We start from the raw sequence: 27,664 nt of genomic DNA, 5'->3' as shown, positions 1-27,664 counted from the left end.
TACTACAAATCTTACGTTAAACACTTCATATACTAACCATATTCTGCTTCTCTCCTTACTTAGGTTGAACTAAATGAAATTACTGTTTTTATAGGACAAAAATAGTAATATAGATTAAACTAATAATTTAATGTAGATCAAACGAATATATGTCTTCTACCTACAATCTTTCTTTGACCTATTGGTAATGTCAATGTCAAAGATTCAGTACAGGATTCATTTGCTCTTTATCCTTTATAGTCACCTGGAAAGCTTATTTACCACACATGCTGACAAATCTAATTTCTATACTATTGAACTCTTTTTACTCCCAACATCATTTCTTATCTTATTTTTTTAAGACTCTCCTAATTCAGATACCCTGCTACCCCTAACATATTTCCTCTATTCAACGCCCTCTTGCCCAACCTAAACTATATTATTCAGGAAAACACATTCCTCAAATGAGTTATCAAGGGAGGTTGAAAAAACCTTTATTCCTAGATATTTGGAAATGAAAGGAAGAAACTTGGTCCCAGATAGTTTGTTATGCTGCAATGAATTACGTTACATGACAACAAATTAAAACATTTTCCTCAGACCTAAACAAACTAGATGAATGGCCAGCCACTGCATTTTTCACATTAGGAGGATTCCTTTGCAGCCAGAATCTGAAGACATGGAGAGGGTTTTTGTTTCAATTCCATATCGTGGCAATATTCTACTACACTAAGCTGTTCCTCATCTCTCCCGTGAACAATTTTGAAATAAGAAGCATTTTAAATTAATGATAAAAACTTCACAATACCAAAAATGTTCATTACAAGGATCAATTGAAAGTACGATGAAGGTTTCCAACTAGGAGCTCATAATTCAAAGTTTAAAACGGATTAAATTTAGAAATAAAGTTCTATTGTATTTTTAAAAAGTTATATTTTAATAATCATGTTCTTTTTACAAAAGGACATAGGTTTATACTTTTCCAACAGTTTTTACTATAAAAATCTCTTCAACTGAAGCAAAGGCAAGATAAAAAAGAACAAAGGATATGATCTCATTATGTCAAGTTCAAATATAGCTACCTATGTTGTTCAGGGATAAATACATAGGTAGTAAAACTATTTTTAAAAAGAAAGAAAAATAACTTTTTCCCAAAGAAGTCAGGACAATGGCTACCTTGGAATAGAGAATGGATTTGGGCATGTTATTCAGGATTTCTGGTCAGTAAGCAACACACGGGGAACTTTCGGGGTTGCTGGAAACATCCTATTTCCCAATCTGATGACGGATTTTCACTTTGTAAGCATTCATTATATTATTTACTTATGTTTTGGGTACTTTTCTATATGTATATGTATTTCACATTTTTAAAAAAGATTAAAAATAAAATGTTCATAATGATTAAAACAAAGAAATGGGACAAATACTTGTATTCAACAAATTTAAGAGAATCTCCACACCAGAAACGGAATACAAAGTGGAAAAATTATCTCTAGGTTAAAATTACAAATGTAGTATGTGATAACAGAAATTTAAAACTATGTAGTCATTCAAAACAAGTACAATGGGAGCCATCTGTGGAACAAATATAAACATGCCCATCACAACCCAGAATTCCAAGGGTACTTCATGACTGTAAGAAATAAACTGCTTTAATAAGTCTATAATCCTTTGTCCTTTCATCTGTAAATATCCAGTTGCCTACTAGGTTTGTAACACTACTGACATAACAAAATGTAACCTATACAGAATACCAGAAGGAACTGTACTATCACTATTGAAACTCTAGATTCCTCATGTATAACATTTAATATTATCAGAAATAATTTTTAGCATATAGGCAAAACAATTAAGAAATACAGACTGGCCCCCTGATACTTACTTTAGAATCTTAATATAACAGTAAGAATATGCATGATTTACATGCAGTAAAATATTATGAAATGTTACTTGGTTAAATGAAAAAATATAATCATGTTCTAGGATAGAAAGACCAATTCTACTAAAATACAAATCTTCCCAAATTACGCAACATACTATTTTGAAAACTTGACAAAATGATTCTAAGTTATCATCTCAATACACGGAATTTTTAAAATTTACCCTATCAGATATTAATTAACCATATAACTGCTCTACTTCCCCTCAAATTTCAAATGGTTAACTATTTCTCATACCTATTTGCATATCTTAATGTATTAAGAGTATTTTCACAGGATGCCATTCCTGGAGAGATTGTAGCAATCTATGGAGGAAAAATGCAAAGGTAATAAAATGTTGTACATGATGAAGACAGTAATACTGATACATATATAGCTCATATATAACCATATATATAACATGGTTATTTAAAAAATTATTAATGACATCTGAACTCCAAGATAACTCCACTATCTTATCCCCACAATCAGGTAATAATTATAAACTCCAGTAAAAACAACAAACAATTCTCTGAATGCAACAGAAAATGATCAAAATCAGGCAGAAAATGGAGGTCAGCAACTAGAAGGGAATAGCACTGAGTGACTTACCCCCCAACCCCTTTAATAACTGCCTTGCCTAAGGACAAGCTTGCTGCTGTCACACAGGAAAACTAAAACTTCATTAGAAACCTAGAATTTCAGTTTTTAAGGAACTAAAAGACAGGGTTTTGAAGGTGATGATCATACCAGCTGGAAAGTGAAGTTTGTCCCAGAAGAGACAACCAGAGAGGGAGAAGCTCAAATTCTGCATATAAACGGTGCATCTCTGGCTGACCTCTGCACTAGGTGTGCACATGGCTGGCTCCTAAGTTTAAAATGCTAAACAGATTTCAATTTCAGTTGCTGCCCACAGCAGGGGAGACAAGAGTGTAGAGTTAGTTTCAGTTAATTTCCTGCTAAATAACAAAAGTCAATAATCTTTAGAAGAAAATAACAGAATCCAGAGTGTCTATAAGGCATTCATGATAATAAAATGATATAATCGAAAATTACTAGACATCTGAAAAAACAGAAAAGTGTAACCCATACTGAAGAAAAACAGCAATTAATGGAAACCAACCTCAAGAAGATTCAGATGTTGGAACTAGTAGGATGCATTATAACTGCACTATAATCCTCTCTATCAGACTTGCAGGGACGACCTCTTACATATCACTGTCTCTCTCACAATAGAAGGATTTAAAAGATTGCCTTTAATGTACATTATAATTTTTCCCTAGATATTATATAATTATTCATTTAGGATTAAAACAAAACACATAAACAAACAAAAAACAAACGTAAACTTACCATGCAGGTACGAGAGTTTTCGCCTATGAATGAATCTCTTAACACCTGAGTGAGTTTACTTGCTCGGAAAGGAGTATGAGGCTTATTTCTACTAAGGCTCTGATGCACTCCTAAAAATTAAGAGAGCAAGTTTCAGAGATTAGGCTTCTTAAAAAGAGCAATCTTAATGAACATATTTAAAAAGATCTCTTACTATAATTCTAATATTTAAGATCTGATCAGCTCTAAAAATACTGACAAGTTTATAGCATAGTAGAGATGTTCCCATAAATCCTAATTCAAGAAAATGAAATTAAAAAACAAAAAAAACCCCAACAAACTATTTATTCCAAAAGCTTCTTCTGGAGATTAGGAATAGTGTTTAGAAGTGACAGTAAGAATGATAAAAAGAAACTTTTAGAATGGTACCATAAACAAACAAATAAACAAAACAAAGAAAAATACAGAACGCTTTCTTCAAGTTCAGCCAAGACTTTTCTAGTCAAGGAAGAGACCTAATACTGGAAGAGACCTAATACTGGCCTAACTTTTTGAAAGCCATTCCACATTTTTCAGAGAAACTATGTTTTCATTCAGTTTTGTGGTTCCTTGCCCTCCTCCAAGAAAATATGACTAAGGCCCTCTGGAATCTCCTTAATTAGCCTTGCAATTAGCCTACCAACTAACAGATCCTTTATCCACCCTAAAAAGAAAAAATATGGATAGAAAGAAAATTTCTGGGTACTATATATATCTGTAACTGCAAATATAAACAACTAAATTGTGATAACCTCGCTTACTTATTAGATAAAACAAGTACTATCATTTTGTGGCTGAGTAAACATAATTAAAAATCAAAAGTAAAAGACTTTCACAACGAAATACATTTTATTTACCTTGAGTGCTAAAAGGCTTTTATTAATTTCACAGCACCTTCAAGCCTTGTTTGTCTGTCTGCACTGGAAGTATCAGCTCCTCTTTCATTCCCAGCCAAATCAATGAGAGAAAATTTGCCATGTAGTTTTCCTTTTCGCCTAAGAATAATCTGAAACACTGCGTGGCTCCGCGATGAATGTGCATTTGCAGATGTCTGACCGGATGTTCTACAATTTGATCAAGGACATTTAATACACAAACACTTCAAACTTATATGTTCAAACCACAGTATTTTCATTAAAAAAAGATATCCAATTTTCATCATCTAAATACAAGAGACATTGAGTTAACACTTAAACATAACCACATTCATAACAGCTATCACTCAGTTTTTCTGAATAATGATTTTCACTTCCAAATGCATTGAATAACATTTTTGTTTTTTTATATTATAGCCAAAGTAGCTAAAACTGATTATGAAATTAAGTTTCCCTTTCTTAATTAAAATGAGATTTACCTGCAACTGTTGCCTATGTCAATGAGTTTCAGTACGTCTTCAACACATTTGACCTCCCGTTCCTGTAATCCCACTACTTGAACCTGCTGTTTCCCATCTTCTAGCACTCTCAGTTTTGGTTTTCCTGTTGAGCAAGTCAAACACCCTAAAAGAGAAAAAAAAAAAAATTCAAATTAGAAAATTAGCCTTAAAGAAAAAAAATCAGCTCTATAAAATGAGTCATTCAAAGTCTGAAAATTATTTCTGAGAAAAATATTTTTCAGAATAAAATGCTCAATACTGAAGAGTTTCAAAGGAAATTTTTAAAAATCTTATAAAACAAAATTCTAACATAATATTCCAAATACATATAAAAATTCTGTGGTGGCAATGGTTGCACAATAATGTGACTGTACATAATACCACTGAACTTGCATACTTACAAATAGTTAACATACTATTATGTTATGTATAGTTTAACCACAATTAAAAAAAACTAAAGTTTTTTTTAAGTTTCCACTTACCTTTCCACTATAAATTTCAAAAAGGTTGCGTACACTTGAAGTTCCAACTTTTTATAGTTTGGCTTCTTTAGCATTAAAAAGACATCTCGAGCTATCAAGAATTTATATGGACAAAATTTGTTAAGATGCAACAAATACTATTTTTCAAAAGCATTTCAAATTTACATTTTTAGAAGACTCAGTTAATCTTTACCTACAATAATGTCAATAATGAAAATGAAGACTAAAGTGAACATTTATTGGCAAAACATACTAGTAAGTTTTTTTACATCTAAGGCTTAGATGCCACTCTCCATTATTTAACAAAAGGATCCTACTACCTATCCTTATAAATAGCATAAAATTATAGGTGGTCATAATAAATTTACTCTCATAACCATACCAAATGGAAGCTTTTCACAGATCATTATTCAACAACAAATACTAAGTTCCAGCAATGTGACAGATCATGACGACACAAACATAATCAAGATTTGTACCCCAAATGCATAGTTCTTTCAAGCAGTCTGAGAACTTGAAATTGGCATAATAGACAGTATATATAGCATTACAGTTACCCTTAAAATCCTGGACAATATTTCCAAGTCTTATTTCAAAGCTACCTGCATAATACTCAAGAAGAATATTACAATAATATGTAAAAAGGACAGTTACCTGCTAATGCATAATTCCTTTAGAACAATCTTGGTTCTTCCTGAAAAGTCACCTCCCATAGTCTATACATTAGAAAGAAAATAAAGAATAAAAAGACATCATTCAGGAATAAATCTTAAGAACTTAGGTCTAAGAAGTAAGTAATATAATAAATATAATAAAATAAACTAGCTTCGTATCAGGATGTAACTGCAATAAATGACTTACATGCGTTTTTTCCACTTCCAGTCTGTCCATAAGCAAAGCATGTAGCCATTCCCCTTTCGAATATAGTTTCCACTAGTGGTCTAGCTGTAAACCTTAAAATTAATATGCACCAGTCAGAATATGCTGTCAATATTTAAATTAAACAAATAAGAAAATATCAAGTCCTATTAATAAAATTTATGCTATGATTTTTAACAAATCAATGAGTTCAACTGTGAGGCCACAACTGAACCCCTGACTTGATAAAAATTTTAAATAACCATATCCTAAAATTGCTTAAAGCTCTTTAAAGCATAATTTCAAGCAATAATTCCATAATAAACAATGATCACAATAAGAATGGGCAAAAAAACTGATAATATACTCAGCTATGACATATATAGAAGACAACAGGAAGTTTAAAAAAATAACAGCAAAAGATGGTAATATTAGCCAGACAGGTAAAAACATATATAATAAAAACAAACAACAATAAAAAGGATCAAAAGTTTAACAGAAACAAGTGCGGTGATCTCAACAGAAAAAAAGCTAAAGGGTTTTGGAAAAAACTACAGAAACGTTATCTTAGACCATCTAAGAAAGTAGAAAAGTGCTAAGTGATAAGATTTCATTGAATGTGGACAAATAAATTATGCTTATAAGACTCTGAATCAAGTTGAATAGTCTTGATTCAAGAAAAGGACAACCACAACATTTTATGGTTTGCATCATCTGTCAAACCTACTGGTGTAACCACCACTAGACTTAAAATTAAAGGTAGGAGGGAGAAGAAATACTTCATTGAGCAGAGCAATAGAAAGTATGATAGAAAACAAATCTTTCTATATAGGTTTCAAAATAATATACGTGGAACACTTTATACAGCTCTTCTGATACATGTTTTTAAAGGTACAACTGGAGAAAGGACAGAACAAAAGGAGCAGAAACACATTCTAGAAATGAAATCGCAGAATGATCAGACAAGAAAAGGTCTAATTCCTCAATCCAATAAAAGTTAAGGATAAGAGAAAAGGGGATGAAAATCAATATTGTTGAAGTTAAGAAGCATAAATACAGGGTGAAACACAGAATGTTTGCTAAATCTATCATATACACACAAACGTACCTTTATAATGATTTCTTGGAAATGATAATAAAAGGCAAACATATTTTATGAGGCAGGAGTGGAAGCAGAGTAGAGTGGTGTGTGTGTGGGCGGGGGGAAGAATAGAGAACTCTGTTCTCAGAAAGTAAAAAATATACAATTTATAATTGTAATTCCCTATAAAAACAATTCTTCACAATATTTCTATCTGGCATTCCCATGTTAACTTTATCCTCTTCTTACAACTGAAACCTGTTTGCCGGTTTAAGACCAACGGATTTGGTTTCAACACTATTTCACTTATAACATCTTCAACCCTCAGGACTCTTAGTAGCTCAAATTTTCTGTTTGTAGTCATATTTATAAAATGAAATGGCAACAAAACAGGATTCAAATAATTGGCAAGACAGTTCTATATCAACTAAAATAGAAATGCCTGCTAAAACTAACCTGTCACATTATAGGCGAATGTTTACAAACTATGCATGAAATCTAAATTTGGCATAAAAAATTGGGGATAACAATATATTTATACATGCAAATTTGAGTTGCTTATAAGCTGAATTGTGAACATACAAGAATTTCATGTTAAACTCTTCTAAAGCTTAAAGATGATAAAAATTAGACAAATGCAATTAGATTTACAGAACTTTTTTCCTTAAGTGGTAGGTACAAGCTAAATATTTAGACCAATAAATGACTAATGTATAATAATATTTCAATTCTTCACTAGCACAGAAATTAAAAAGTAAAAAATGAAAGTACTCTTCTAACCACATCCTATTCCTAGAGGTATAGAAAGCATCTTCTAGAAATTTCGAATCCATATATACATAGAGAAATGTGTATAAGTTATTAATAATGAAAACAATGACTTTGGGAGTATTAAAGAGAACATTGTTTATATTCTTTATAGTGTTTATTACATATTCTTCTGTGTTTAAACTAAGAATAAAAACGCGTATTAACCCTCTGGAGAGATATGCCCAAGATCAATATACATTTTAGGCTAGTGATGTACACACGGTTTAAAAAATTCTAATTTAAAACAAATTTACCTACCTGTAAACCATTTCATTAGGAGCTGAGTCATCAAAGGCATAATCAAAACGAAATGTTTGGTTTTCTAGGTACCTTGTTAAATCTACTTTTTGTTTTGGTTCATGTAACCATCACAACATCTTTACTAGGAATTGTGATTACATCAAGATCTTTCATTTGAGTTTCTAAAAGAATAAATGAAAATCAATGCCCAGTAATTCTCACAGCATTGAATTAATGTACAAAAGTTATTTTTAGTAAGAATTAGATAAAATGAGTTCTGTAAATATAAATATCCCATAAATATGCAATTTGACAGAATATTTCAACAACAAAGTAAAATAAAACCAAGATTTCTATGAAGCAAGAACCACGAATGGCAATAATTCATAGAGCAGTTAACAAATCAGTATTAGCTAACCACTGAAATCTGCATTAACAGTTATATACAAATGATTTACATTAAATTGTCCAAACCAATTGATTTCTGCTATTACAAAATAACTTACAAACAATGCAAAATCAACCTCTTATTACAATTCAGTAAGCCTCATACCTTTTTTATTGAGTGGTCGTTTTCTTACACAAACACATATCCTGTGTTTCATCAATCTAGAAATAAATATTTTATTTCAGTGATTATCAGGGGAATGTAAAACACTGAAAAGTCAATTATGCAATATTTTCTTCAGAGGTTATGCATGGCATAAAGTATGCTTAAAAACAAATCAGTTTGCACAAATTTTAATAGTTATCAGAGATAATTATTTCTAAAATCCTGAGTATAATGGAAACTTGCCTATTTTGTTATTTGGTAAACCATTAGGAAACTACTTTGTAGAGGGCACTATTATTCTTAGTAGCATTAAGTTCACATTAAGAAGCTGCCTTATTCACTCCAAGATGTGCTGTATTAAAAAAAAAAGTAAAATTTCCTACCAAGTGGTGTATTTTCAGGTTGATTATAGGGACAGTTGTTGGCAAAGATAACTAACTATATACAAGAAACATGATTCCCAGATTACCGAGCAAAATAATTGGAACAATCTTGTACTATGCCAATTCCTATACATAAATATTGTCCATAAAATTTATGTTCCCAATACTTGCCTTTCGATAATAATTATTAAAATAAAGCACGGATCAGCAGCGTATGGCCTATAGGCCTAATCCAGCCTACTACCTGCTTTTATAAAGTTTTCCTGGAACAGTCATGTCCATTCATTTATATATTGTCTGTGGCTGCTTTCATATCACAAAAACAAAATTGAGTAGTTGTGCGAAAACCACTATAAAATGGTTCACAATCCAAAAAAATTTAGTATCAGGCCCTTTTCAGAAAAGTTCGCTAATCCCTGTCCTAAAGTATGAGCTTAGATGTAGTAGGTTAAACATATGGAGGGGTAGCAAGGAGGGGCATCCACATGGAGGGGTACCATAATATATGAAATGCAAATGTTATGAGAAACTCTATTAAATCCTATATAATACATCTGCTAAACACAAATGCATTTTGTGTACCAAATACAACATTCTGTATGTGCTGTCATATGGATTGTTTTTCGTAAGTAACAATTACTCACAAAAGTATTCCCCATCAAATAAATTCTCATTCTATAATAGGAAAGGAGGTGAATAGTAAGACAGCAGAATACTTTTGGAGCACTAGATTTCTGGTCTACTGCAGTCCTCAACAATCATCACTTATTATTAAAAGCCAAAAGAGAGTAACATTTATTTTCAAATAACATATTAATAGTAAATTGGAATTACAGTGCACAAGCCAAAGAGAAAATAAGCTTGAAATTGAGATCAAAGTATAAGGGATGGTCAGAAACGAAACTGGGTGTCCAGTCATCACTCCTTTAGCAGCTGCTCTGCCTGACCAGACAGGGAGGCTTTGCTTTGAAACAGACATCTCTGTGGAAAGCATGCCTGATACATCCAATTATTGGAGATAAGCATAAATGTGGATGAGTTCGTGATTTCCTCCTTAAAATGTAAGGAATGAGCACCCATGAAGAAATAAAATTTACAGAGTAAAAACAATATTAATTTAGTGGCTATCAAATATGTTTTTATGTACAGTACAAAAAATTCTAGAGCAATGGTTTACAAAGAATCTTACAGGATCTGCTGTTGTTAATGGTCTATAATCCAAACTTCCTCTAAAGTCTCTGATCATACACATAATTTCGTAATTTGGGTTTGTAGCATCAACATCCTATAAGACAGAGAGAATCATCATTTATTATACTTACAGTAATGTGGTATTACATTTGTTATATATGGTTTGAAAATTAAAATTGAACTAATAGATTGTGTCATTTGTCACAGCCAAGCCCAAACTCAAACTAGAGATGTGATATACTTTAGTTTCAGAGTTCATGACTAATAGTATGGCGAGGAATCACTTTCATATTACAAACACAATTCTGTTAGTCCACACGCATTGTGTTAATTCTAAACCAAACACTCCTCATTAAAGTCACCTTTGACCTGTTTCAAAAAATCATGTTATACCTTAATTTTCCTAGAAAATGGAGCAAAAGAGAAATAGTACTCATTTTAAACATCGATAAAGAACTCTAAGAAAGCTGAAATTCTAAAAAAAAATTCATCTAATCAAATTCTTCTTCCCCGTTCTTTTTTTTTTTCTTTAATATGCAAGAAGGGTTTGCTAGTGATACATTCTTGGGGAAGAGAACAAATGGACCCAGCTGAGATGAGAGGGTGGGTGAGGGGGAGAGGGGGAAGGAGGAGATAGGGAGGGGGAGAGAGAGAGGGAGAGGGAGAAGGAGAGAAGGGGAGAGGAGGAGAGGGAGAGAGGGAGAGGAAGAAGGGAGGGGGAGGAGGGGGGACAGGGAGGAGAGTAGGGGAGAGGGGAGAAGGGGAGAAAGTAAGGGAGGAGGAGGGGAGGGAGGGAAAGGGAGAGAGGGAGAGAGAAGCCTAGGTCCCCAGTATAGTGATAGGTTCTCTTCAGAGAACTGGCAAAACCAAGGTGGGGGAGAGGGAGAGAGGGAGGGAGAACACGTAGGGAGAAAACTGGCCTTCCCCATTATTAGCAAAGTGGAAATATGGATTCATTTATGTTCACTTCCTAATTTTTGTTGGTTCTCTAAAAAAAGAAACAGAAAACAAAACTAAGGCATGGTAAAACAGCTTCCAAATTGACAGGACATAGAATTTAAAGGAATCAAAAGCAAGTTTTGGGCCGGCCCTGTGCCTCAGACGGTAGAGCTCCATGCTCCTAAACTCCGAAGGCTGCCGGTTCAATTCCCACATGGGCCAGCGGGCTCTCAACCACAAGGTTGCCAGTTCAATTCCTCGAATCCCACAAGGGATGGTGGGCTCCACCCCCTGCAACTAAGATTGAACACGGCACCTTGAGCTGAGCTGCAGCTGAGCTCCTGGATGGCTCAGCTGGTTGGAGCGCATCCTCTCAACCACAAGGTTGCCAGTTCAACTCCCACAAGGTATGCTGGGCTGTTCCCACTGCAACTAGCAACGGCAACTGGACCTGGAGATGAGCTGTGCCTTCCACAACCAAGATTGAAAGGACAACAACTTGACTTGGAAAAAAGTCCTGGAAATACACACTGTTCCCCAATAAAGTCTTGTTCCCCTTCCCCAATAAAAATCTTTAAAAAAAAAAAAAAAAAAGCCAATTTTTAAAATCTTTAAAATCCGAATTACTGAATGCTTACTGCTGTGGAAGAAAGACTGTTTCATGATGTAACCACTGCCTGACCTTGCCTCACTGCTGCTGACCCTCTGCTAGGTAAGGGCCAGAATGGAGACTGCTTCCCCTAAACCCCCTGGGAGACTATCTGACTCCTCCCCTGTGCTCCAGGCATGCTGGGTCCTCAACAGGTCCTGCCCTGCCCTGGGCAAGTATGTAAGGCATTTCCCCCTTACCTGGGGCAGGGTCACACCCCAGTACCCCTATCCATCCTGCCCTGTCCTATGTAACCCCTGAGGGCATGCCATGTGGTATGGAGGGTGTCCGTCATCTTGCTGCTACCCAAGACGTACCTCATATATAAGTTCCCTTAATAAACTCTTAATGTAATGATGGAGTTGTCAGCCTCTTTCTTTGGTCTCTCGGCAATGGGAAATTTTATGTAACAACTGCAAGTTACTTTTTTAAAGTAAAAACTGAGAAAATTCAGATTAACATATAGTAAATAGCTATAGTTAACAGCCTCTCCTAGCTATAATACATTATTGAACATTCTAAGATCTGATCTTTTTTCATACCATGTGCAGATTTGCTTTGAATATACTTAAATTTCAAAACTGTTAATGAAACTTACTTTCAATTAAACTTCTAGGAAATAATAACAACTACATCAATAGGGAAGTAGAATGTAAAGTGAAAATTAAGAGATCACAAAGAGATGTGAAAATATGAAGTGTACCCAGAGGAAATACCACGTGGCGTCTGTGCTAAGTATCAATAGATCTACGTATTTTGTATATTATTTATTTCAAAACCCAACTGGTCATTCTAGGGTCTTTTTCAAGTATAAACTGATTACACAGGTTAAATATTATACTGGTTCCACAATTTCCAAACACATCTTTATGATTAAGGGCATTTGAACATACTCCTAAATAAAAAACAATCCTGATGTTTTATTACAGGAAACAAATTCTGAGAATAGATATAATATAAGCACAATGGAGGAGTTATATGTACAATAACAGAATTTCTAATAGGTGAAGACCAGTAGAGAGATAAAAAGACCAGTCCTCTAAGTAATTGTATCATGCTAGCAAATGGTTTTGCTACTATGTAAGGAGAACGTGAGGGGAAACAACAGATACACTCTCAATATCCAGCATAAATAAAACACAAGGAAACTCCCCTCTTTCAATGTGTTATGTTGACCTTATTTACCATGGAAAAACAAGAATAAAATTTATAATATAATCATGTACTATAACTGGATATTCTTCTGAATGTATTTTTAGATATTTTGTAAAAGTAAACATAGCATGAGGGATAGAAATGATAAACGTCTAACTATTACATTGTTTTGTGCACCTGAAACTAAAAAAAAAAAAAAAAAAAAAAAAGTAAGTCCTATTATTCTTGAATGTTATAATACCCGGATTAGAATTCTGTGACACAATAGCTTATTATTCAAAAAGGAACAAATTCAGGACACATATCCACCTAAAACATGAAAAGTACATATATTAAAGTTATGATAACTTGTTTTCGTAAGAGTTTAAATTATTCCTCAATATCAATTTAAGGAACTACATCGAACTCTTCAAATGAATGCCTCAACACTTTTTTCCTAAGCCAATCACATTTACTGACACAGTCTACTCTTCAGTTGGTGCATACACAAAATACGTTTCTGTCACAAACCTGGGCTCTTTTCTCTCTAAGTTCTTGCTGTTGTAGTCTCCTTTTTTCTCGTTTTTCTTGTAATTTTTCTACTTCTTTCACGCAATTAGATTTTCTACGTGCTGAAAGAAAAAGATGAGCTGTAGAAGTATAGTATTCTTTTGAGTATTGTACTTATACACACAAAAAGTATGCATTTCACCACATAACCAAAAAAAAAACAAAAAAAAAAACTACACAGTGAGAAAGCATGCCCATAACAACTATGTGAACTTGACTAACAACTATGTGAACTTTACTTATGAGCTGCTTTAACGAAACGAGGAACAGGACAATATACAAATAAAGAGTCAAGAAAAATGACTCGAACATATTGATACATGTCATCTCTTGGTTTAGAATCACAGATCTCTGAAGCAAGAAACATAAGAATTTCTTCTGTAACATCTGTCAAACTATCATCTGGCCAGAATTTTAAATTCAATGCTACTGAAAACAGTTATAATTTTTATATTTATAAAAAATTTTTCTCCAAAACATACAGTTAAAAATCCAATTAGTAGACTAACAAGAAAAAAATTTTCTCCACAGTGGTAAAATGAAATCTGCAATCAAGTATAAAACTACACTGTTTTCCATTTGGGGACTTAATCAGGATGACCAAGAGAGAATACATGTATGCCTGAAATGACTGAATCCTCGATACATAATTTACATACAAGGGGGTCCAAATTCCTTTTTTGCAGCTTGAACTGGAGATATATCTGAAACACTACCATTCTGTTGTGCAGAGGACGACTGTTCAGGAAGTTGACTAGGCCGTGCACGTGCAGAACCAACCACTGTAAGTAAAACAAAATTTTTCAATTCAGAACAGAAAATTAGTAAAGGCAGACCCTTGTAACGAGCACAGAGGTATCTCAAAAGAACTGATACTTGAAAGTTGCATTAGCAAATTGCAAGGTTTTCTACTTATGCACACATAAACAGAATATATAATAATTCTGTTCCATTAAGTAACAAGCTAGGGGGTTTTCAGTGTACTATGTGCAGCCTTAGGTGCCACCAAAGTAATTTTAATTACAGAATTCAATCTGAATAACTTATATTAAAAAAAATAAAAGCCAGACTCGATTTTTAATAATCATTTAAAAAATATACGTGTGCAAAATATGAATTTTAAATATATTCTCATTTTGAAAAATTTATACAATTCAGAAGTATAGAAAGTAAAAGTTTAGAAGTCCTTCAATCCTCCCTCTATTCCAAACCTCATTCTTTGCTCCTCAAATGTGCAAATCTTTAGCAGACAATTTCCTACTGTGGATGTTATAAAAGTGACATACAAAGTAAATATAAATATTACATTCTACAAAGAACTATAAATTTTCACAGGACTCAAAGGATAGTGTTCAAAGTGCTGGTCTTTCCCTCTACCTCCAGTCTCTCCTCTGATACTTATACCCATCCTTCCTCACCGCTCATACATACATACAGAGAAATATCACTATTAGAAAGGACCATTCTGAACTGCTGAATAGTAGATAAGAAATTAACTATGCTTTACATCTCTTGGCTGAAAATATATGGAAAACCAACAATTAATTAAATTTACACCTGTTCAACTTTTTTTTATTTTTTTTTTTTTAGCTGTCTTCAAATTTACCCATGACCTTTTCTGGAAGCTTGTTAGCCAGAAAGTTATATAGAGCATGTCATGATGATTACACTTATCCTTGAGAAATCAATCAACTCACTACTTCTGCATTCCTTTCTTTCTCATAATGCTCTCCTTAAATCTGAAATATTTGGATTTTTAAATCTGGATAAATTTGGATTTTTAAATCTGGATATCCTTAAATCTGGATAAATGAGACGAATCAAAAATTGCAGAGATCATGGAGTTTCATATTCATCACGTACCTTTATAAATAATTTTCTTAATTAAAATTTATTGGGGTGACAATGGTTAGTAAAATGACATAGATTTCAGATGTACAATTCTATAATACATCATCTATATATCACATTGTGTGTTCATCACCCATAGTCAGTTCTCCTTCCATCACCATATATTTGACCTCGTTTACCCTCTTCAACCACCACCCCTTTCCCCTTATTACCGACATTATTATATTACGAAATCAGGACGATACCAATCTTAACATTAGCCACATAAAATAATAATGCCAAGGGTAATATTTACTTTTGATTTACTTTCTCAGGGCCTCACTAAGAAGGCAATAGGCAAAATTAATAGATACATTTTTACTTTACCTCTGTTATCTCTTGGAGGAGGGTCATTCTTAATAGAAGCCACAGTCCGCCGATTCTGTAAGAGAGAAAATTTTACTTTCTCTCCTTATTCCTCATAAATATATCATAATCAGCTTCCTTTAATTAAACAAAAGTAGGCAGACATACAACAATATAAAACTAAATTTTATATTTTTATATTAGAAAAATTATAAATAACCTCCTAATGAATTATTATTGCTATCAGTATCTAAATTTTATCTGAGTATTCCCCGCCCAAAAAAATATTCAGGAATTAATGAGCCAGGCACTGCTCTAAGGACTTTATATGTATTAATTCATTTAATTTTCACAACAACCCTATAAGGTCATTACTGCTGCTATTTCAGTTTCATAAATGAGAAAACTGAAGCAAAGAGAGGTTAAGTAATTTCACTAAAAGCGTGCTTTTAATCATCATGCTCTTCTACCAAAACCATGTAACAACATATTTCATCTTTGGATATCAGAAGGCAATTAATAAAATAGTAGTTGCAGACAACTTACAGCCCGGTGTTAACTGAAACATCAAAATACTCTGAGATGCATGCTGTCAGTTATAGTAAAAGGATTCACTAGACTTTCAAAGACTGCAGAGATCAGGACAGCAAATTTTTGGTCCTATTCTTTATTTACCAAGACTTCATTTTATTCCCTTAAATATACCAAATAATGCAGTGGTTCTCACTCTACCTGCACATTCCAATCAGATGGGTACTATTAAAAAGGTACTGATGCTAGGACCTTCCTTTAGATAACATCAAACAATCTCTGGGAGCAAGCCTAGGAACCAATATATTAAACAATTCTCCAGGTGATTCTAATGCACTGCAGAGATTGCGAATGACATACCCAGAAGGATAAACTATGAAGATGCTTCAGGTTGTGAAGCCACATATGACAAAGCCTATTTGCAAGTGGTAACGTGACCTTTAAGCAGTGACTCTCAATATGCTGAAATCATATGAACTGAAAATCTGCTTTATGTTCATATGCATGGCTTAAAAAGTAGGTTTTGCTGATATAGTTAAGCTTCTATCATATTATATTTTGGATGCTTATGCATGTCTTCTCTGCAAGATAGCAAGTTCCATAGGATTAAAGTCATGTCATATTTATCTTTGTAGATGATAAAATCAACAATGTAGTAAGTCAATAAATGCTTGTTGAAGTGAACTGCAGATTCAAAAACTCTGAGACTATCTGGTTTAAACAGTATTTTGTATTTTGATACAAAGTTTTAACAGTGAGAAGTCTCAACAGAAAGGCAGAGAAATTATCTTTTAAATAGAAATAATAGGCCTTTTGTTTTTACAAAGATAAACTGTTAGGGAGGATATACCATGGTTTTAAAGTTTATCTTCACAGATACCCTGTTTCCCCGAAAATAAGGCCTAGCCGGACAATGCAACTTTTGGAGCAAAAAAATTAATATAATTAATTATATTAATTAATAAATAATATAAAAAAATTAATTTTTTGCTCCAAAAGACACATTAGAGCTAACTGTCCAGTTAGGTCTTATTTTCGAGGAAACACGGTAATACAGAAATAGTTAAACTACACTGTCATTTCCTATCGTTCTTTAATAAACTTAAAATTAACTGAATTACTATTTCAAGAGACCATGGGAGAGGGTATTATGAATAGTATACAGTCATCCTTTATCAGTCATTTGTATTCATTCAACACTGACAAGCAATTGTTTCGACCCCTATCTCCTGAGAAGCTATTAGTCTTAGGAAAAATCCTAATCAGGCAAGGAATTTCTGGGATGTTATTTAATGATTGTCATAATTGTGAATTAGCCAACATCAATCTTTGAAAGTATGTATATATATACTCAGACATGCTTGTGGATGGCAGAAAGAATTAAAGTTTTTGTTTTTGTTTTTTAACAAAGCAAACTAACACTTAAAACACTCCCACAGCCTGCCAATTTCAAACCAGAACACACGCGGCGTGCACACACACACACACACACACACACACACACACTGAATTTACATCACTAACCTTTACAATTTTGTTTACTTTGGCTGAGGAGGTTGGAGGTGGAGGTGTTTCTGGGCTGGGTTCAATTTCTTCATCAGGTACAAGGTCAGGGTTAAGTGAAAAGATGCTCTCCAAGTCAATCTGTTTTGAAAACCACATGCATTTGACAATTAACCTTTTATTTTTCAAATAAATTCACACAGAGAGAATATTAAGTAATTTTAGCCTAATGAATGGTATTGCTTTGAAAACTAGATTATATAGAATTATAACCCACATATATTTAAATAATCTCTCTTAAGATTGCATTCTGTGGTCTTGATTATATGTTCAATTATGTAAGATATGGAGGAGAAATCTACCTTTCTTTGAGGGAAGTTTGTTAATCACTTGAAAGATTTTAAAAGAACGATAAAAAAATACATGTACTATATAAAAATTACATACTTTTCTGTTTTGTTTTATATTCGAAAGTTGACTACAAAACTAGAAATAAAATTTTAACCCAGGGATCATACCTCTTTGCCTTTTGTATCTCCATTTTCTATCCATTCAACGGTTACACTTTCATTATCTTCATTTAAAGATGTTACCATTGCTTGATGTATTCGGCCTAAGTGGGAATAAAATACACATTTTTAAAATGGCATGAATTATGGAATGCCTAAACACTGTCAAATACAATTTTATAATTTATAAACTATTAAGACTATCATACTACTTTTCTTACAAAGGATTTCCACAGACTCTCAGGATTAGGGTATGAAAATTGTCCACAGCACCATAAATCAATTTGTTATTCGTCAAGACCAGGAACTCAAGAAATTGGATTATACTTAAAGTTTATTTTCAGCATATATGATAAATGGTCACACAGTGGGCATGAAATCCCTGAAATTTTATACTGTTAAACAGTTATAATCATCAGAAAGTTTCCTTACTATGAGCCAACAATGACTCTGTAGAACACAGAACAAAAATTCATAAAGCAATCTTTAATACTATACTGATACACTTTTTACTTAAAAATCACTATCATATACTATACAAATTAATGATACTAATTTAAAATTACTGAAGAAAGGAATTCAAGACCAAAAAGGTTGAGAAATGCTAATCTAAAATGTTCTTTTTTTGCATGTTGCCTATCGAAATCCATTCTACTCTTTATTTTCTCTGATCACTCCAGTATTTACCATCTCTAGTGAGGACATTATATGTAATATATTAAACTTGTTTTCCCTCTCTTAATAGATTGTGGATCTGGTACCTGTAACTATAGATCAAAGTTAATTATTTTTAATTATTATATAGTATTCCATTGTTTATCACAACTTATTTAATACCTACTGATGGTCACTTAGGTTATTGCAATAAATACTATTATTGTACATTTGTCATTATTCACTTTTTAGATTATTTCTTTGGGAAAAATTCCCAGAAGATGATCAATAGGTTATATGTTAACAATGAGGAGGTGAGGGACGCCGACCCTACGCACCCCCAGTCGAAAATCTGCATACAACTTTTGACTCTCCAAAAACGTGGTTGTCCCTCAGTACCTGCAAGGGATTGGTTCCAAGACTCCCCAGAATATCAAATCCTCAGATGCTCAAATCCCCTATATAAAGTGGCGTAGATAAATGCATACAGTTGGCCTCTGCATTCGCGGACTCCCAACCACAGATCAAAAATAGTACAGATATTTAATGATAAAAAATCCATGTATAAGTGGACCAGTACAGTTGAAACCCATGTACATACTCAAGGGTCACGTGCATATATAAGTATATACACACTTATGTACGTATGTTTTTTACTTATTTCATCTGTTTTCATCTTACCTACTCATGATTATTAGTCAAGTAAGGATAGAAACTATTTGTTACACATCTGCCTCTTCAGTATTATCTAATAAAATGCTAAACATATGGAATTTTCATATGTATTCCCTAAATGAAGTCCTTGGAGCACCTTAGGACAATTTATAGTTCTTTAAATAAAAACCGCAGATACACAGTACATAAAACAAATGATATTATTATACTAACAAGGCATACAATATCTTTAAAGAAAATATTGACACTAATAATTTTATAAGTAGTTATGTATAAAATTACTGTCAATCACTATCTTCTCTATATGGGTTACAAAACTCTGAAGAAATAAGTGAATATAATCTTGTTTCAAAAATTCAAGTATTGAAGATATAAGTGTACTCTCAATAGATTGTTGTTTTTTAAAAAACTATACTATGTACTTACTGGCAATCTTTCTACTGACATATTAATTTTAACAACTGCATAGCACTCCATAAAAGGAATGTACCACAATTTAATTATTCCTTTACTAAGAGTAATTTAAATTGTTTCCAACTGTTTGCTATTAAAAGATGTTGCACTGAGTATGAATGTTTTCATAAATAAAACTTCTAGAAGCAGAATTAATGAATCAAAGAAACTGAAATTTTGATAGACATTCCAAAATTGCCCTCTCTTACCCTCCCCATCAACAACAGGACTTATTGCTCCACACCGTCAGGGAAATTGAACATTATTACTTTAAAATTTTTTACCATACTGATAAACCAGATCTTTCTGAAGCTACTACTTTCTAAGCATATATATGTCAGAGACTGGCTCATTTAATCTACATTGGGGTTCATTCACTATCACAAACGTATCTATGAAGTACATATATCCATTTTTAAAATGAGGAAACTGAAACTCAAAGTTATATAGCTAATTAGTAGTACAGATTTAAAAAAGATTTAAACCACGGTCAGATACAAAAGCTGCTACTATCACTACGCTTCTCTACTCCTCTATATTAAGCTGAAGAAAACTATGTAGCGTAAATGGCAAACACCCCTGCAAAAATTTATAAACTGTACAATAGATTCTCAACCCTCATGTACATAAGAAACCCTTAGGGAGCTTTAACAAAATAAAATGATGATGCCTGAGTCTTACCCTCAGATAATGAGTCATTTCTTATCAATTTCCATCAATCACCTTTTGTAAGCCATCAATGCCTTGTCCCAGATTATTGCAATTCTCTCCCAATCAGTCTCCTTGCTTCTACCCTATCTGCCTTCTGTGTATTCTTCATAGAACAGCCTAAACATTCCTATAAAAACTAAGTCACATTATGTTATTCCTTTGTTCAAAACCTTTTAGTGGCTCCCAATTACGTTAGGAAACTTGTTGCAACAATGTTGCTAACCTTTTTAGGTATCAGAGGGATTATTTTTTATGAATTTGTACCAACTGGACAAACAGTTAATCAAGTTATTCAAGTTAAACAGTTAATCAAGTTAAACAGTTATTCAGAAGTGCTGAAAAGGCTGCCTGAAAAAGTTAGACAACCTGAACTTTTCGCCAACAAGTCATGGCTCTTGCATCACGACAATGCACCAGCTCACACGGCACTGTCTGTGAGGGAGTTTTTAGCCAGTAAACAAATAACAGTATTGGAACACCCTCCCTACTCACCTGCTCTGGTCCCCAATGACTTCTTTCTTTACCTGAAGATAAAGGAAATATTGAAAGGAAGACATTTTGATGACATTCAGGACGTCAAGGGTAATACAATACCAGCTCTGATGGCCATTCCAGAAAAAAATCCCAAATTGCTTTGAAGGGTGGACTAGGCGCTGGCATCAGTGCATAGTTTCCCAAGTGGAGTACTTCGAAAGTGACCATAATGATATTCAGCAATGAGGTATGTAGCACTTTTTCTAGGATGAGTTCGCGAACTTAATTGTCCAAACTTGTATATAACAAAACCCTACATGATCTGACCACTCGTTACCTCTGTAACCTCATTCACGCCTGACTATGGTAATTGTCCATTTTACTGACTGATCCCTATCTCACACAATACTCCATCTTCCTCCTAAAAAGTTCTAGATGTGTCAAGGACTTAAATGTGAAAGGCAAATGTAAAAGCAACTGAGTAAATAAATAGTGGTGCCATTTACTGTGGTAAGTGGGACATTAGAGGAGAGGCAGGTGCTGGAGGTGGAGGGAAATGATGAGCTGTATTCAATGGAGGGGCTTAAAAAAAGAAATGAGAATCTTCCCTGCAATTTGATTTGGACAGAAATTAGGTAAATAACCAGTAGAAGTGCCATGTACCAGCTGGGTCCTCTGGGAAGCAGATGTTGAGACAGGAGGACAAGAGGTTTATTGTGAACAAGAAAAGGAGGAGGAAACCTGACTGGGCATGGAAAACTTTCAGCTCATGATGCAGATCTGAAACCTGCGAAGGAGAGGGGAGATGAGGTTGTTGAAGAAAGGAGTACAGATTGGGGTTTCCGTGCAATTACCAATAGATATAAAAGCAGGATTGAGCAGAGAAAGCCTAGACCTTGAAGCAGAACTGACAATGTGGTGGCCAACCCAGCAAGGAGTCCCGAACAAAGACGGTAAGGAAAGGAGTCCCACACTGGGCCAAGATGGAAATACCCTGGTACCCAACTGTCCTCAGTCACTGGCTGGAGGTTTGCCAGGAAAAACAAGGCCTCAACTCAAAAGCTAAGGAGCCCGAAGGTATTAACAGCTGGAGGCTGTCAACTCAACACACTCTCTAGAGCTGAAGAAGTACTTTCTTAAAGGCAGATACACAAGCAGTACACCTGAAAAACAGAGAGTGGACCCCAGAGAGACCTGAGCCGCCTGCTAGTCACCATCACAATCTAGGAGGAGCTCCCACTGTTTGCACCGAGCCCCCCACATGCATCACCATCTCCACAATATGAGGCGGAGGCCCAGCAGCCACCCTTCCCCACCCCACCACCCCCAGCAGCCTCCCAACAGTAACACCCACTGGGGGGACAAGATTATTGCAACAAAGATTTTAGGGAAAGTGAAGTGTTTTCATATAAGACATCAATATAATTTCAGCAATAGGAAATGACCCCCAAGAACATTTATACCATAAAGAATAACCAGCAGGAAATGGAGAGGCAGGGGTTGAGGCTGTTGGAGACAGAAGTACAGATAGGGGTTTCCACGCAATTCCACCAACAGAATTACGAAAATGAGAATGGGGGAAATGAGGTGTTTGTTCAAAAAGGCAAGACCTACACCACCTACGGTTAGGCATCTACCACAATATTCCAACTAGATGTGTGAGAAAAGGGAAACCAGTGGGGCAAAATCTGTATCAGGGTTGTTAAGTTACAACTTCACAGGGACCTTAACCTCCAAAAATAGCCTAGAAATTAGCAATGAAGACAAAGAAACTCAAGGAGCTAACACACACAGTATCAATGGTCTTCTCAACACTGCTACACCCACAACTTCAATTACCAATGCAGACGCCCAGAAAGCCTCAGGCAGCAAGTAGCAGTCAAAAGCAGCTGATCCACTAGTTAAGACTAAGCTCTAGGTTTAGTAGGGCAGGATTGAGAAAATGTTGGCTTATCTCTACCATGGTCCAGGTTTGCTCATGCAAGAAGAAATAAATACGAAATTTCAGCAGGAAGAAATGAATAAGTTTGGAGCTAAATGAATGAATGAAGTCTTACGTGTTTGCTCTCTGCCAGTGGATTACATTACCAGAAGTATCTGCAGTGCCTATGCAGCGTGGAATTTTTATTTTTACCAAAAGTTGTCTCTCAAAAAAATTTTAAGCCTGACTTTTCCCAATATGCCTTTAAAGTTTTTTTAAACAAATTGTTTTATATGTGGTTCAGTTAAGATATACTCAAATACTTCATTTTTAAATGTAATAAAAATTCATAATTTGATTTTTTTCGAAAGTCAAAAAGTAAGCACTGGTTAACACAGGTGTGAAGTATTAAAATAAAAAGAGGGAGAGATATATGAGATTTTTCAAAGGAAAAATATCATTAATTTCATGATTAGGTATAAGAGGAAAGGTTTCAGCCTGGTTAACTGGAAAAATGATAGTAGTGGCAGAACAATGAGATATTTTATTTCTATGTCTCAGTTGTTAACAGGAATCACGCATGGTGTTAAGAAGACAACTACAGGTATAGAAGTACAGGTCAGAGACAAATCAGAAATGGAAATCTTTCCCTAGAACTTGGGACAATCTTCCCACATGGCTCTCTAAATACCACCCTATTTCTCTGGTTTGAGAAAATTCCTGTACTTCATCCTCCATAATACTCCTGTTTGACTCTCTGATTCCTCATTTACTTTAATATGAACTGTATCATATATACTTCTACATTGAAAAAAAAAATAGAGCAAACACTTATGTACCTACCACCAGCGAGGTTAAGAAACAATACCTCTGAAACCCTGTATGTCCCACTCCTTAGGTGAATCACCCTCTCCCTCTCCTTCTCCCTGACACCAGAAGAGACTATCACTATTCTGTTGAGATAATCATATTGTGGCTTTTCTTTATAGTTTTACCACTTATAAATGTAACACACACAAAACTCTAAATAGTTTGCCTATTTTTAACCTCTGTATAAAACGGATTGACATTGAGACTTGTGTAACACTATTTTTCCAAGATACATTTATGTTGTTGTATATAACCAGTTCACTCATTTTCACCACATATGACTATGCCAAAATTTACCGATTTTTTTGTTGATGGACATTTATGCTTTTCTTATTTGGAACAATGGTGCTGTAGGCATTCTTATACTCGTACATGTGTACTGATATGAATATGCAAGAATTTCTCTGAGATATATAGTAAGAAAAGAAATATACAGAATACACATGAATAACTTTTCTAGTTAGTGCCATGTTTCCTATACAAGCTGTGCTTGCAATGATTTATAAGCCCACTAGCAATTACTTCACATCCACAATATTTGTAATGTCTCTCAATGAGGTTGTGCCCATTTTAGTGTTTGTTGGCCATTCAAGCCTTTCCTATATTTGTCTTTCCTCTTACATCTCTAAAGAAATTCTCTATGTAGTCTTGCTATTAATTTTTTGCTATATGTGTTGCAAATATTTTCTCCAAAGTTTGTGGCTTATGTTTTCACTTTCTTTAAAGTGTCTTTGGATGACTTGAAGCTCTTAATTTTAGTGTAGTAAAATATATATTTGTCAATTATATATGACTTTTTATGTCGTAAAACTCTTCCTGAGAGTCTTACATTTTCTACTAAAGTTTTACAAAGCCTTTTATATTCAAGGCTGTAACCTACTGTAATTTTGATCAGCGTGTATGGTAACACAATTTCCACTTCCCCCACAATGGAAAACAAATTGTTCCAGTAACACTTCCTGAAAAGCCCTCCCTTCTACTTATCTACAACACTACCTGTCAAATTGAACCAAAATTACACTTCTTAATTATTATCATAGCTTTACAGTAAATATTGCTATCTGGTAAAATAAGCCTTCCATCCTTATAATTCTTTAAGAGTTCCTTTGATATTCTTAGCCTTTTGTATGTTTGTATAAATTTTAGAATCACCTAGAAAAGTTCCAAAAATCAAATAAACTAACAATAAAAAACCCCACCTGTTAAGATTTTGATTGTAATTGCATTGAATTATTCTACTTTGGATTTTTACATCATTGGTCAAGAGTAATACTGGCCAACAGTTTCTTCTGGAATAGTGTAAAATTAGAATTATGTGAACCTTGAGTGTTTGGTAGGAACTGGTTAAAACCATCTTGGCTTAGGGTTTTATTTGTGAGAAGGTGCAATTTCCTTAGTAATTATGGTATTACTGTAGTTTCTATTCTCAACTGTTTTGATATTTCTCCAGATTTACACAAGTTTTCACATGCTGGGCATGAAGTTTGTTCATAATTATGAGGAATGCCTTTGGCATCTGTAATAATAACTTTTTCATTCCTAATTTTTCAACCTTTTTTGATAAATCTCACCTTTGTCAATTTTGTCTTTTCCAAGAACATACTTGGTTTTGTTGAGCCCTTTTATTGTGTTATTAAATACTGAATTACTGCACTTATTAGTATTTCTTTCAGCCTACTTTGGGTATATTTTGATGATTTTTCCCCCTAAATTCTTAAGATGGATGCTTAGCTCATTCATCATTATCCATTTTTCCTCATAAGCAATTAAAGCTGCACATTTCTCTCCAAGAACTGCTTTAGCAGCATCTTACAAATTTTGACATGTAGTTTTGTTATTGTTCAAACTATTTTCTAATTTTATGTGTTGATTCTTTGACTCTAGGTATCCTGTTAATGATTTCTAAAAGTGAGACATCTGACCAATCAGAATAGATAAAGCCACAAATAATTGCTATGACTTACCCAGTGCAGAGAGGCTGGGTATTACTCCCTGTATTTACCTTAATTGCACTGGACTGCCTCCCTCGGAGGAAAATTTCCTATAAACCAAGCTCCAGGGAACAAATCAGCTGCAACTGCTGACTATAAAGAGGAGCCACACAAGTCCTTGTCTTCAAACAGTGAACCTGATTCTGACTCTTTTAAATCAATCCCCTATCATCCTACGAACTTGCAATCCTTGCCAGCTCAGCCCCACCCATTTCTTAGTATTTCCAATCCATTTCTGTTCCATAGTGATATCTTGTTCTTGAGCTCAGGTATGCCTTTTTGGTTTTCTTTCATGTATCTGAAGCAGAAAGATGCCAATACGTGAACTTCATTGTACTATTTTGACCAGAAGCCCCAATCCAGCTTTGAGTCATACATCCTATTTTTAGAAAATGGGAGATTTGAAAACTGTAAGTTCACATCAATATATAAAATCAACACTATTATATGAAGTCTGACACTTAAGTTCGTGAACGCATCCTAGAAAAAGTGCTACATACCTCATTGCTGAATATCACTAATCACCTTCACAATACTCCCCTTGGGAAGCTATGCACCGATGCCAGAAACTAGTCCACCCTTCAAAGCCATTTCTGAACTCTTTTTCTGGAATGGCCATCAGACCTGTCATTGTATTACCCTTACTGTCCTGAATGTCATCAAAAATGTCTTCCTTTCAATATTTCCTTTATCTTCAGGTAAAGAAAGAAGTCATTGGGGGCCAGATCAGGTGAGTAGGGAGGGTGTTCCAATACAGTTATTTGTTTACTGGCTAAAAACTCCCTCACAGACAGTGTCGTGTGAGCTGGTGCATTGTCGTGATGCAAGAGCCATGAATTATTGCAAAAAGTTGAAGTCATCTAACTTTTTCACGCAGCCTTTTCAGCACTTCTAAGTAGTAAACTTGGTTAACTGTCTGTCCAGTTGGTACAAATTCCGAATAATCCTGGTATCAAAAAAGGTTAGCAACATCGTTGCAACAAGTTCTGGAACCTAATTGTCAGATCTTGTATAAATTATAACTGCTGGTTTCAAACTGATTTTTTTGAAACTTAAAAATCTAGAGACCTACTTACAAGCTTTCAGCTTTATTTCAACCTACTTGTAAAGATAAATTACAGTGTAAAAAATGTCATCTGTTAAGGGCAAAGAAAACAAATACTTGCAAAGAGTTTTGGAAGTAAGTCTCCCCAGCCATTTTCCCAGTAGAAGACCTCTGGGTTTTTAATATCCAAACTTCATAAAACTTCTCTCTCAACGCAAGATATTTTGGCCAAGGTTCATATAGGAAAAGATTTATATCTGTATACGCCAAAACTCAATTCACATTTTAAACAAAAGAGTGTGCAAGAAAAAAGTTCTGAGTTACAATCCAAATATAACTGATAGATGGTCAGAAAATAAAGAAGTATGCCAAGCTATCAAAATGTAGGTACAGGATAATGCTTGCATCATATTCAGTGTGAGCCACTTTCTGCCACTGTGTGCTTGTCCTGAACGTATTTCCACAGCTTCTCATATTTATTTAATTAGTCATTGTTTTGCCTAGGGTGGAATGAGTCCCAAAATAGTTAAGAAAATGCTGAAAGAAAACACTGGAGATGGACAAAAAGCAATTATAATGTGAGAAAAGATTTTTACT

General features: G+C 34.1%; 1 protein-coding gene across 1 annotated transcript in view; it reads right to left on the bottom strand.

Annotated features, from left to right (window-relative positions):
- Window positions 1–27,664, bottom strand: part of KIF2A (kinesin family member 2A) — a 62,837-nt gene that overhangs the window by 9,313 nt on the left and 25,860 nt on the right. The window contains 22 exon segments of the mRNA XM_033110149.1: window positions 2,157–2,224; window positions 3,252–3,343; window positions 3,346–3,361; window positions 4,127–4,156; window positions 4,159–4,333; window positions 4,624–4,739; window positions 4,741–4,768; window positions 5,127–5,217; window positions 5,781–5,795; window positions 5,798–5,818; window positions 5,821–5,842; window positions 5,992–6,079; window positions 8,134–8,237; window positions 8,239–8,297; window positions 8,669–8,714; window positions 8,716–8,724; window positions 10,241–10,336; window positions 13,496–13,596; window positions 14,194–14,316; window positions 15,752–15,806; window positions 17,786–17,905; window positions 18,283–18,377. Of these exon segments, the coding sequence (XP_032966040.1) occupies window positions 2,157–2,224; window positions 3,252–3,343; window positions 3,346–3,361; window positions 4,127–4,156; window positions 4,159–4,333; window positions 4,624–4,739; window positions 4,741–4,768; window positions 5,127–5,217; window positions 5,781–5,795; window positions 5,798–5,818; window positions 5,821–5,842; window positions 5,992–6,079; window positions 8,134–8,237; window positions 8,239–8,297; window positions 8,669–8,714; window positions 8,716–8,724; window positions 10,241–10,336; window positions 13,496–13,596; window positions 14,194–14,316; window positions 15,752–15,806; window positions 17,786–17,905; window positions 18,283–18,377 (1,570 nt within the window).

The sequence above is a fragment of the Rhinolophus ferrumequinum genome, chromosome 7 (assembly GCF_004115265.2).
Source record: "Rhinolophus ferrumequinum isolate MPI-CBG mRhiFer1 chromosome 7, mRhiFer1_v1.p, whole genome shotgun sequence".
Classification (NCBI taxonomy): domain Eukaryota; kingdom Metazoa; phylum Chordata; class Mammalia; order Chiroptera; family Rhinolophidae; genus Rhinolophus; species Rhinolophus ferrumequinum.
Note: the sequence above shows the minus strand (reverse complement) of the source record. Positions and strands in the feature narration are given on the sequence as shown.